General features: G+C 42.1%; 1 protein-coding gene across 2 annotated transcripts in view; it reads right to left on the bottom strand.

Moving 5' to 3' along the window:
- Positions 1–3,621: 3,621 nt before the first annotated feature.
- Positions 3,622–13,495, bottom strand: part of appa (amyloid beta (A4) precursor protein a) — a 35,644-nt gene continuing 25,770 nt past the window's right edge. For both annotated transcript variants that reach the window (XM_063467879.1, XM_063467880.1), the window contains 10 exons: positions 12,243–12,376; positions 11,489–11,563; positions 11,237–11,395; positions 10,708–10,836; positions 10,458–10,557; positions 9,357–9,569; positions 9,150–9,203; positions 8,013–8,104; positions 5,724–5,870; positions 3,622–5,220 (listed from right to left, as the gene is read on the bottom strand). In XM_063467879.1, the coding sequence (XP_063323949.1) occupies positions 5,119–5,220; positions 5,724–5,870; positions 8,013–8,104; positions 9,150–9,203; positions 9,357–9,569; positions 10,458–10,557; positions 10,708–10,836; positions 11,237–11,395; positions 11,489–11,563; positions 12,243–12,376 (1,205 nt within the window). In that variant the 3' untranslated portion in view covers positions 3,622–5,118. The remainder of the gene's footprint in view (positions 5,221–5,723; positions 5,871–8,012; positions 8,105–9,149; positions 9,204–9,356; positions 9,570–10,457; positions 10,558–10,707; positions 10,837–11,236; positions 11,396–11,488; positions 11,564–12,242; positions 12,377–13,495) is intronic.

Below are 13,495 nucleotides of genomic sequence, written 5' to 3'. Positions count from 1 at the left end.
ACAGTCGAAAAAGGTTAACGAAGTTTGACTTAAAAAGACTAACAGAAGCATTTTTCTAGCTAAATTAAAGTGACCTGGTTGTAAATGACTCTTTCTATTGAAAATCTCTATTATGGCCTTCTAATGTTGCAGTTTGGGCCGTGGAAAGATGTTCATTTTATCACATTAATGCATTTTTCTTGCTAGTTTACTTCTCGCCGAGTTCCACCTTCAATGTAACTTAGCAATTGTGTTTATGGAGGAAAAGTCTTGAGCCACCCCTATCTGTCTTCAAATCTTGCTGTAAAAACTGGAAATAGTTATAATCAGTTTTATTCTTCATCACAGTCTGAGCTCTCTCTGGCATCTTTCTTCTCATGTCTTTAAGTAGGCTTCAGGAATAGTTCTCCAGGCTTCATGGAGGACATTCAAAGCTTTTTTTTTTTGGATATTCCTGCACTTTGTTCTGTTCGTGGTCAAGATGATCCCACACTGCTTCAATAATATTGAGCTCTGACCATGACTGATAGTGTTCATTGTGCGTCTTGTGTTTTTAGGTCTGTTTTTATTGCATTGGCAGTGTGTTTGGGATCACTGTCATGCTGTAAAATGAAGCCGCTGTCAATCATACACTTTTCAGATGGTAACATAATGGATGAAAATCTGTTCTGTCAATATTGACAAACTCTCCAATGCACTAGTTGAATTCAGCACCAAACCATGACAAAGCCACCACGGTGGTTGGACACACTGACCTCCACTGTACACACGGACAACAATTTGAACAAAAAATACACATTTTGGATTAGTCACCCCATCAGACTTGTTGCCACTGTCCAGTTCTTTACTAATTTAGCATACCTAAGCCTTTTCTTAAGAATAGCTTCCTGGCAGCCACTGTCCCAGTGAAAAAAAAATTCTGATAAGTGAACATTAAGTGGACCAAATGAAGGGCCAAATGCATCTCTCAGATATTTATTCCAATTTTGGATACGGCTCACCTGCTGTAGATAATTTATTGAGGCCTACCGCTTCTTCTTTTGTCTTCCACTTGTCCAGTTTCCTCAGATTTTTTTTTAAGGACACATTGCACACCATGCTGACATAGCCTGGTTAATTACTCTTTGGGAATCACATTGTTGGTCAAAAAATATAATTTTATGCCTGTTAGGCTGTTATCATGGATTTTCATGGATTTAACTAAAGAAATGGGAACAGGTGATTTGCTTTTGTAAGAGGCTGCTGGCAAAGTGTCTCAAGATCCAATTTAAAATAGTTTTTTTGCGAAGTTGTCTTTTATGTGTCAACACAAAACTGGTTCATACCTTGAATTAAATGCCTTCTTTATGTTTGAATGTTTCATAGGTGGCTTAAAAAACAACAAAACAAAAACAAAAGGAAGGTTGGCTGATTGGAAGCAAAACAAAGAAACAAGGGGGGGGGGGGGGGGGCTCAAGACTTTGTAGAGTAGTCTAGTTGGCAAAAGTATTAAGGTAAAAAGGATGGGGGTAAACAGTCAAAATTGTTAGCCATCTTGACGTGTTTAAGCTAACTGAAATTATGAACTAGAACCGGAAAATTATAGTGTGGTTTTAATTTAAATGCTTTGCTCAAAGTACGCAGTAACATTTGAAATAGCTCAACAAAAGCATGAAAGTGAAAAGTGAATGAAGAGTTGAATGTGTTCACTAAACATAAAGGGAAAAAAATGGTGAAAGTGGTCAGTAAACATAATGAATTACTTTTAAATGGAGTTAAAATTAGAACGTCTGCCTCCTTGGAAGCAAAATATAAAGACATGATGGATGACTCAAGACTTTGGCCCAGTACTGTGTATAGTCTATCACTCACTGTGACATTTTGGCTCGTCGCATGGCCAACTTGGCAATTCATTTGGCAATTTTATTTTAAAAACTTGTTTTCCCTGACTTTTTAGTGTTTAGTTTTGACTCAGCTCATTTACAGAGGTACATTTGCCAGAAAGTCACAAAGTAGCCAAAATAAAACTCATAGAAATGCAGTTTAATTGTTGCCTTCTCACAGTGAGGATCAGGTCCTGTTCAAACACCGCCTGCGTTCCAGTTAACCTTTAACAAGATGACCTGGGATCAGCTGCATCTGGAAGTTAAGACCCATGCCGGAGCAACACTGAATCCCTGTCAGCTCCACTCTGCTGTTTTCTGTCTGAGAATGACCTTTGGCCTCCTTACCCAAGATAAGAAAAAAAATGTCCTTGTAGTGGGGCCACTTTTTGATATTTAAAAACAGACAAATGTGAATTATTAGAATTAAACTGGATGCTTATGCCTGTTTTTGTGAATTAATAGCAGAAACATCACAGAGACACAGCACTTATATGTACATTCAAAACTTTATTATGGAATACAGTGTAGAAAGCATTTTCCCAGTCAATGCAAATGGCCTGCACAATATTACACAGTGGAAAACAAAACCAATAAGATAACCCACAGGAAAAAAAAAAAAAAAAAAAGTAAAAGAAAGATAATCCTGCTTCCTCTTCTACTCTACTGCCCTCTGTTGGGCTTCTAATGAGCACCCTCCGAAAAGCACACACACTCATCCCTCTGCAGCCCCCATATCTACATGTTCTACTCGCCATTTCCTCACGGATCTCAGCGAGAGGCCACAGTGCGTCTCCTTCCACACAGTGTTAACACGGTGACCACCCGTCAAGCATGAGCTGACCTGATGACGCTGAACAGGGGCTTCTTGCCTACCTCTGACCAACATTGGATCGCTGCTTTGCCCCCCCACCCCCACCCCCCGGATTCGCCGTCAGCTCTTGATGGTAAATGCCCATCCCATCATCATCATCATCATCATCATCATCCACGCTGCCTTTCAGGAGTCAAGTGTGAGATGATGGCAGAGAGGTGAGCAGCATGCCTGAAGGAAAAGGAAGTCGAAAGAGGAAGGAGGTGCAGGGGTGGGGGTGAAAATCCATTATATATACACACACAGACTGCCTGCCTGGCTGGCTATCCAACTGGAACTGCAAGTCATTTCCTCTCTACCTCCACCACCTCCTCTTCTCAGAACTCCACCTGTTCTATCCGCAGAAGAAAAAACAAAACCAAACAAAAAACCAATAAGCAAACCAAACATAAGAGACGGCGTCGGCTTACAACTGGATGAACCACCAGACTAAAAACGAAAACACGTACACGCCGAGATGATCTTAACCTCCATAACAGACTCCTCACGTGTTTCCCCACCTTCACCCCCCGCCCCCACCTTCCCCAAACAACATACACTCTAACTGACATACGATGCCCTTATTAAAAAAACCTAACATGAAATGATCAAGAAACCAAGAGGAGTGATTTCCGAAGGATTTAACACAATATACTTCAGTGAACGAGAATAATATACAGAGATGAAGCCGGCTCCCTCTCCTGCAGCTTCTGGAAAGTAGCAGGATTTAAAAAAAAAAAAAAAAAATAATTATATATTATTTATATATATATATATATATATATATATATATATATATATATATATATATATATATATATATATATATATATATATATATATATATATATATATATATATATATATATATATATATATATATATATATATATATATATATATATATATATATATATATATATATGAGGATCACACTTAAACGGCAAAAGAAGGAGGAGGAAAAAAAACAAACAAAAAAACCCAAAAACATATCTTTTAAATGTGTTTTTTTCTTTACATGATATCAAAGCAGAGCCCGTTCATCTAGATTTATATATATTTTTCATCATTGTTTTTAAAGTCACGTGATCACGAGAACATACTAAATGTACAATCTTGCTAGAATGACAATCTATAAGTGAGAAATGATCTCGAGAGAGAGCAGCTGTAAGATCTCCGTGTGGTGGTGTTTTGTTTTTTTCCCCCTTTTTATTTTCTTGAAACTTCCAAATCCTGTTGTCATTGTTGTCATGCACTACATAGGAACAGCTAAGACTTCAGCATTACTTCTGTAACATTACACGTAATTTAAAAAAAGGACTTTACATCTTTTTTTTTTTCTCCGTTTTCGGTCTTTTTTGAAAAACAAAACTGGAAAACGATAAAGAGAGAAAAAAAGCAACTTTAAAATAAAAACAGCTCATTCAGAATACATGATTACTACTGTCGTCATAATCATCAACATATTCACCATCATCATCAGAATCAGCATCTTCAGATATCCTTAAGAGCCTTGTGTGACTTAACACAGCCCAGCTGTTGTATGAATGCACAAAACAAAAGAAAATTAAGGGAGAGGATGAAGGGAGGGAGGAAGGGAAAGATCCAAGGAGTAGGGAGGGAGAGGAGGCTCATTTATACTCCAGTGTAGACTGTAGAGAGTGTGCAGTAGTGGTGCAGTAGGCGAGGAAAACACTGGGCCTCGTAAAAATCATGGCGCTGCTATATTTCCAAAATCATATAATCATTACGAAGACGCAAAAACAAAAGCGATTCAGAGGAAACTGCTCGATTCTGATGATTCTGCATGCAACAAATTTTTAAAATTAATTATTTTAATAACGAAGGCCGAGGCCAGCATGCGTCTAAACACCCTACTGATCAGCGGTTGGATCTGCTTACACAAAGTCCACACCTAAAAGCGACCCGAGCCTAAAAATAAACATAATAAACCCAACTACACACTGGCCCTGAATCAGTGTTGAGAGAGAGCGAACGTGTGCTCGTCTTCCCCAAGAGAACGGGTTTGTTTCCATGCACCGGGCAGGGGCTTTGCTTGTTTTAAGGTTTTTCTTTCCCCTCCATACATCAGCAGGCCCTGATGGAGAAACGTATAAAAACTCCTTCCTTTAATTAAAAAGGCGTCTTGCTCCAGTAAAGTGAACAAACTTGGTGCAGAGTGGCTTGGCCGCAGTGTAAGAAAAAAAAAAGAAAGAAATACCCTTGCTACAGTCGCTCCTTGTGCTCGTAACTGACTATTTCAGTCACTTAAAGATCCGTCTTTTGGTTGAAGGGAGGGCTGGGGAAGGGAAGAGGAGGGAAGGTAAGGGGAGGGGAGTTGACGATGTGTGGGATGAGAATGGTTTGTGTGCATTTGTTGTTTTTTTTGTGTGTGTTTACGTATGTGTACATGTGACATCCTCCTCAGTTCTGCATCTGCTCAAAGAACTTGTAGGTTGGGTTCTCGTAACCGTTCTGCTGCATCTTTGACAGGTGGCGCTCCTCGGGGGTGACGGCAGCATCCACCTGGAGGAGAGCCAAGGGGTGGGGGAGACAGAAGGGGAGGGAGGTTACAAGCAGAATAGGCCCTGTGGCGTAATGTAAACACAATTTACATTTTAAGACCTTTTTACTGCTTCTGGGAAAACATTAAGAGTAACCAGGCTGACTGGCTATCGTATTTTTTTTAATTAAACATCTAATGAAAGTTCTGAAGTGATAAACACAGATAATTAAAAAAAAGAAAAGCAGGAAATTAATCGGTAACAGGCTTTAATCCAATTATATTTACCAAGCAGATATAATTAAAACTAATTTTTTTGCACAGCGTAGCATCCGTGCAGCACATTTTAAAGCCTTTATCAGACTTCAGCGACACAAATATCTGGATACTTTGTTTCTACGTGGTGCTGCACAAACGGCTTAAAAGCGCCGGTGCATGCACAGCATCCACCTCGCACGCCACACCGACTGCTGCACGGAGCAGCTTGCGTGCGCACCGACGAACGCGCGGGTCAGCTGTTTCTCACCTCGATGACTCCGTGGTGGATGGAGGTGTACTGTTTCTTTCTCAGCATCACCAGGGTGATGACGATCACGGTTGCTATGACGACACCTCCGACCATCAGGCCGATGATGGCGCCCTTGTTGGAGCCCACATCCTCTGCGAAGAAGACCTGTGGGTGTCGAGCGGTCAGGTGATCAGTCAACGGCACAACACACAACAGATTGTGTGAATTTAAGCGATATTCTCGAGGTCAGCACTCCTTCGTTTCCTCACATCTTTTGCTGTGCTTGCTGGGTTTAATTACATCTCCTACCACTTTCTTGTCATTTTTGTCATTATGGAGTCAAATTTAGCTTGAGAATAGCTGCTCGGGAACAAGGACAATACACACACGCACACAAAAAAAAAAAAGTGAAGATGACTTGATGAGGGCAGCTTTTTTTTGGATGGAAATATTTTCTTACTGCAGATGTCGAGTGATTTACAGAAAGAATAGCACAGCATAAAAAAAAGCATCAATGCAATGACGCAGCACCAACAGAACACACTTAAAAATACACACACACACACACGAAAACTGTAACTTCTGTCAGAGAATTTGGAGATTTATGGAAACATGCAATCCTTTGAATGGTCACTTGAGGCTGACTCCAAGAGTGAGTATATCACTGTAAACTACTGTGTTAAAATGATTAGTAGCGATAGAGCCAATCCAGGCTGATGCCTGGTGATTAAAAAATCTGATATACTGGTCGATATTTCTTTGCTTTAAGCCACAAAAAACATGATGTGTTATGTGTAGTTATTTATGGCTCCTTACTGAGATAGCACGTCAGTCCATTTTAAATGTAATCTTATTCTACTGTCACAGCTGGTCATGGATTACTCATATGTGGTCTCCTTAGATTAGCTGGTTGTTGTTGTTTTTGGCATTTCAAACGCATCATCACAGCGATCATGAAATTTACAGAGTGCCCTCCAGGGACAACTTGATTTTCCCTAACGCACTAGATTTAAAAGTCACCCATTATTAGAGGTGTGTCCACTTTGACAAGTAGCTGTAGCATAACTGCTTGCGAGTCACTGAACTGAACCTTCTGACCACATTTGTGGTGTTGGTGCCTTTTGGATTTATCACATAAATAATTTCTGTACAGTCATCTGAACTAACAGTCTCCTCATAGTTCTCCAGCACAAACTGCCATATATCCTGTGTGATGGACCTGTACAGTTTATGGATGCAGATTTCTAACCAAACCTCTTATTAAAAACAGCAGGTAATTTTGCACCCTGGTCGCTCCAAAACAGGGATTCCCATCGTGTTACTTGTGCCGTCTTTTATAAGCCGTCTTTGGTTTAAGGTCATTAACTTCCAATTTGAGATTTTTAACACTCACATTACTTTGGTTGTTTATAAGCAAAGCAAGCAAATGGATAGAAAAGTAATAATGGGTTGAAAGCAGAGCACAGCACTGATGCACAATGACTCAGCTCCAACACAAAACTATTTAAAAAAAATAAAATAAATAACCAAACGAAATGAGAGCTTCAGCACATCTGTCACAGAATAACGGGTGCTCTGTGGGACTCATTTTTCACATTTTACAATGATAAATAGAACCACTGTGTTCTGAATGGGAAAGAAAAAAGAAAATAAAAACACCTCCTGATATCTTCAGCAGGGATAACGGGACAGAAACCTCCTCAACCGGCACAAAATTTGGCTACTGTGAATATCAAATTAAGGAGACGAGTTAAAGAGGCAGCCTGACACACTGACTGCTCACCGTGAATGCCAGAAATGTGATATGTAATAAAATGTAGGGATTAAGGGATTTGAAGCCTTTAGGTGAGAGGAATAAGGTACGTGGATTTGGATTTGACTGAGGATGGATTGAGGGTTTTTTTGTGCTGGGATTACAACACTGGATGAGATTAATGACTGCGTGCAGAACTTAGCGATATTAACAGCATCAAACTTCCCTGATCAGAGGGCACAGGATTCATTTATTTATTTTTCAGAGAGGAGCACATCGAGTGTGACGCACGAATTATCACGGATGTCTCCATGGGCACCTGTCTCCATGGTGACAACCTTGGGAAGTTTACCAGGAGGACAAAGTGGAGCATGTGTGTATGTGTGTGGAGGAGAAGGGGGCAGAGTGCAAAACCCGCATGTGTGAGTAATATGCATCTTTATGTGTGTGCGCATGCCTGCGTCTATTTCTGTGGGCTTATTAAACAGCCTGAATATTCAGATCATCGAATTCCAAATGAGTCTGCATATCTGCACGGCTCTGCCTTTGCTCACCAGTTTCTGGTGGCGAACTTCGTACTCTGTGCTCTGTCTGTCCTCAGTCTCCATCCGCATCTCAGGAATAGCTTCCATCTTCATTCCAGTAACTGGCGAGGGAAGAAAAAGTACAATCTATTATAGATGGTGACATTAAGCCACTCTCTCGTTCTCCTGCTGAAATAAAAAGCTCTGACTGAAGCACACTGGATAGCGGAGAGCTGACTGCACCAGCAGTACGAATAGAAAAGAGCACGGCATACGCAGGATGCATAGACCGCTTGCAGCTGCACCACCAATCTCTTAACAGCCACACCTGCGCCTTAATGGAGGTCAAGTGGAGCCGGCTGTGTGCAAATATTGACTCTGAGGAGGAGAGACTGAGGGAAACATGCTGTGGTGCCTTTACTTCTACAGTGTACTTCAAAACAATCTCAGAATCTTGTATAACCTGAGCCTGAGCAAATATTTTCTGCTAGCCTCAAAACCACTTCAGCTCAGCACTCGCATGCACCAAATCACATGACCTAAAGCACTTTATGATTTATACCTGAGCTGGAAATGGCTTACAGGCCCGAGGCAATCATTATGTACTGAATAACATTAATATCAAACTACAGATGCTCACATCCCTTTCTAACACACACACACTGTAAATTAGTCACACCTAAAAATATTCACTAATGTTATCAAACGTTACCATTTTAGTTGCAACACATCATTTAGAGCTGGGGCGTCAGCAGCTGTCTGCTGTGCAGCTAAATTCCTTCACACTGACAGAAAGAGGAATTTTGCTGGTCCGGCTCACTGAAGATCAAAGTGGGCTGCATGTGGTTCACGATGTAAAATGAGTTTGGCATCGCTGATTCAGAAAGTTAAAAAAAGCATCAAAGTAATTGAAATGATGAGCTACAAAGAGCCTGTATGAGTTATTATAAATTGGTAACATTACTAGTCCTCCATGGTCTTTAAAGACCATGGAGGACTAGTAATTGAATCAGCTGTTTACACCTTATGCTACCTTTACACTAGAAGGGACAGAGGATAGCTGGATTTTCCCTAACACACTGTTGACACGTTGCTGCCACCTAAAATGACTCTTGATCTGTCATCTGAACACATCAATACTGGTCATTGTTAAACAAAAGCACCAACCTGGTCGTGTTGGAATGCCTCCGTCGAGATTGGGGCGGGAGTCTACTGGCTCAACTAAAAGGGGAAGGCAGAGAGAGATTTCACTTTTCAGTCGTTGTCCAAACTAAAAAAAAGGAGCTAGAATATCATTGTGATGCATTTTGGAGGCTAATTTGTTAGCTACTAGAGCTACCACTCATTATGACAATGCGGTGCTTCAGAAAGTACCCTGGTTGTCGGTATTGGGCTGGTTGAAGCTCTCAGGGTGGATGAAGCCGACTCCAGCCAGTCCCAGAGTGTCTTCCTGCGGCAACAGGTCGGTCTGGCCATCTCCCAGCTCCTGGTCGGGCATCAGGGCGTCATTTCCATAGCTCACCCTCACGTCTGTCTGCAGGTTAGCCAGCTGCTGAGCCATCTCTGCCTGCTCCCTCTGCAGGAGCTCTGTGTGAACACAACCAGGAGGGAGGCAGGAAGACAGAAAGGAAGGAAGGAAGGATAGAGTTCAGGAGTCAAGAGGGGAGAGAAACAGGAGGTGGAAACAAGAAAGGAAGCAGTATCATTTATTCACTTGTCATGTGACTCTATTGTTGTTTCAACACAATATGGTGAGAATATTTCCGATGCCAGTTAGAATTAAAGAGGAGACAAATTTGTTTGCTAAATGATTCTTTAAATATGAAATCCCACACTGTCTACCTACGCAAATGTTTCTGTGTCAGAAGGGAGAGACCGCCTCAGAAGGAGAAATCTTCCTTTAACAGACCTGATGTTTAGCAAAGGCTGAGTGAGGGGTTTTTCTTCTGTGTGTTTGTTCCCGTTTTTTTTTTGTTTGTGTTTTTTTGCCGGGCAGTACAGACTGTGACAGACTGCGTCTCCAAGATAGAGACACAGATGGCCACATGACGCACACAACTCCAATAAACCCAAAAACCCACAGAAACCTAGCAAATGGAGAGGCGAGGAGGGGGAGGGGAGGGAGGGGGATTTATTTTCCCAGCGAACAGTTTCATTTGACTCCTAACAGAAGAATTAGGCCAAATGGCTCCAATGCCTTCATCAGAGAGAGGGAAAAAATAAAAAAATAAAAGCGTTTTGCAGGGTGGAATTTAGAGCATTCAATCTCTATTACATGTAATCAGACCAGTGCGTCTTCCCCTGCCTTTCTCCCACCCAGCGGTCATCTCCACTGTTAACAAGACTCGGTTAAATGTAAGTCAGCATCACTCCCTGTAGTTCCATCACATTTGCCTGGTCTGCATTGTGTTTTCTTGTGCTGATTTTAAATGGCTGATAGTGGAAGTTCAGTGAGTCTTCAGTGGAGGAACTCACCGACTTGGTCCTGGATATCATCAGCCACACCGGGCACTTTGTAGAGGAGTCCGAGAGATTGGTTCATGCGCTCCTCAATAACGCGCAGGTGGGTCAGCACCTTTTACACATATCAAATAGGATGTTTTTTTATGTTTTCCAGAGAAAAAAAAAACATTAAATTGAAAGAGCAGGAAGCACAAAATCAACATGCTTTACACTAAAAACAACAAAGAAGTCCAATCATTTTTCAGCGCGTGTTTGATGCTACCTGAGGTCTAATCTGGGCGGCCTTCTTGGGATCCACCATGCGGACGTGCTCGAAGTGTTTGAGGGTGTGTTGCCTGTCCTTCTGCTCAGCGCGCACGTACTTCTTCAGCAGGCTGAAAACATGACGGGGCTGCAAGAGACAGCGGAAACAAGACAGCTAGTTAAGAGCAGAGGAAGCAGAACGAAATCAGTCACTTCAAGCTTAGCCTTTTAAAAATTTCATTTTGATTCTGTTTTTAGAAATCTAATTTTGAAAGCCTCCATAAAAACTGGCAATGTGCAGTTGCACTGTAACAAAACACAGAGGTCTAGCAAAACAGAAAACATGCGGGGGAATTTATTTATGCAGCAGGTCAGATAAAAGGGAGCCGTACTTCAAAAGAAAACAGAACGAGAGATGCAGAGATGAAGAGCTGGGAGTGTTAAAAAGCAACCTGGAGATGGTTCATTTTTCCACAAGAAACACAGTTTATTACAAAGTGGCTTTAATACGAGCAGGAGAGCACTGCTGAGCTGTGCGTGCCGCTTACCCGGGGTGGATCCTGCTGCAATGCAGTCAGGTAGCTCTCCAGAGCCAGGCGGCGGCGGTCGTTCAGCAGAGCCTCCACCCGGGCCATGTGAGTCTCCACCAGCTGCTGGCGCTCGCTGGCTGCCTCTTGCTCCAGTGCTTCTACCTTCTCTTGGAAACGCTATGAACACACAAAGGAAATTACCAAGTGTGCATCAGAGGAGGAGGAGGGGGGGTGATGACACAGCACACAGGCAGAATATGCTCACATTACCTGAATCACGGCCTTCTTTTCAGCACGTGGAAGAGTCTTGGCTTCCCGCTCGGCCTCTTCCCACTCCTTCATCACCTGAAGGCAAACAAAGGAGGGAAAGATGAAATAAAATTAAAAACAAAAAACTGTCAATCTACTATTATCTTTTTATCCTTCACATGGTTGACATGCAAGTGAGGTTTTACTTCTCACAGGTGTCAAAGAAAAAAAAAAAAAGTGTGATATCTGTGCACAGAATATCAGCAGGAAGGAGTTTCCCCTGATAAAAATCACAGGGTGTGGATGCTTGCTTAAAGACCGGTGTGATGAGGATGAAAAACAGTTTGTTTCCCCCTTTTTTGGTCAGTTACATCCCCTCCAGAACGATTATTGCAAATCCTACATCTATTTTGTCCTCTCTGACTTATTTGGGGGATTATCCAGTCCTATTCAGCCCTTTACCAACGAAAGTGTGAGCATATATGAAACGATGCCTCTCTCGTCTGGAACTCTGGAAGCTGTCGCATCGCGGCGGGCCATCTGGCTCTCCGCCGGTTGATTAAAGAAAACAATTAAAGTTGAAATGGCTCAGTCGGCTCACTCAGGAGGGATTAACAAACGCACCTACTTGTTTTACTTGACATACCTTCTCTTCTCTCGCCATTTTCTATTCAGTGAAATCTTTGTCCTGATACTCTGTTTTCCCTGCACAGTTCCCATCATGTTTACTAAAATGAATGTCTAATGAGGAAAATAAATTCCAGTCTCAGAGTACCTGGGACATTCTCTCACGGTGCTTGGCCTCCAGACTCTCTTTGGCCTTCTGGAAGTGTGCATGTTCATTCTCGTCAGCGGGCGTCTCCAGGTAGTGGTCCACTGCATCGGAGGAGCTGGGCGTTGCTGTGGGAACTGTGTGGAATTTGAGATAAAGGAAAAAAGACTTTAAGCGACGCTTCTCACTGCTGCTGCACACTTTCATTTGGCAGAGCTGTCTCAGCACACACAAACACTCAAGTTCAGAATGGGTTAATAGGGTTAGTGAGAGCTCGAGAGAGAAAGAATATAAGATAGTAGCTGTAGCTGGAAGCCAGCCCCCTTCGAAAGGGAAAGAGCGAGTCCCTCAGATGACCCGCAGTGCTTTCTAGAAGAGAAACAAAACCTTTCTCATTTATATAACTTCATTCAGAGCGTGATGGAGCTCTCCTGCCAAACCACAGACACTGGAATTTATCCTGTGGGCTCAGAGGCGCGCACTAAATTGTGATAGTCTTACCAACAAGAAAATAAATTGGATCAGTTATTGCGTGAAACCTGGATTTAATCAGTGGAAAGTTGATTATCTCTCACAAACGCGCCATCGAGAGCGGTTGTTGGTTTGTGTGAGAATCTGAGTGCACGAGACAGTGTGATCGCGTGAAGGTCGCGCATCATGTGAAATTGGTTACGTCTGAGGCGAGCGCATGACTGCACAAGACACACACACACACGCGAGAAAAGACAACAGGCAGATGTTATTCAGTCTGACCCTGAGCAGAGCGTTTTCTTAGCCTCTGGTCTCGCAAATCCTTTAAAGGACTCGTTCACCCAAATTACAAAAAGCATTTTTCTCTCCTGCCTTTAAAACAGACTAGAATGAAGTCCATTCAGCGAGAGTATAGCCAAGGCTATTTTTTATTACAGCTACAGATCTCCACTAAATGCACCACATACAAGCAAACGTGCCGCTCTGAACAGACGACAGCTTTAGGGACACTCTGTGAATGCACCTGGGTGCTATTGTGCCTACTCAAACAACACGAGGGAGGGAGTGAAGTCATTTGTCACATACCCTTGTACTTATCCAGCTATATTTATAAGAGCTTTGGAGCATCATAGTGATGTAATGTTGTGAAGGTTTGCACTTTTTGACCAGCTTTTAGCTTTTCTAAGACCTGTTTTAAGAATTAAATCTTGGTTTTAAGGTTGAATTTTGAATTAGAGTAGAGGTGAGGGTTCGTTATGATGGCCAAATGTCAGGATTAGAGGCTT

The sequence above is a fragment of the Pelmatolapia mariae genome, linkage group LG23 (assembly GCF_036321145.2).
Source record: "Pelmatolapia mariae isolate MD_Pm_ZW linkage group LG23, Pm_UMD_F_2, whole genome shotgun sequence".
In the NCBI taxonomy this organism is placed as follows: Eukaryota; Metazoa; Chordata; class Actinopteri; order Cichliformes; family Cichlidae; genus Pelmatolapia; species Pelmatolapia mariae.
The sequence above is the reverse complement of the archived record's forward strand: the minus strand, read 5'-3'. Positions and strand labels throughout refer to the sequence as shown.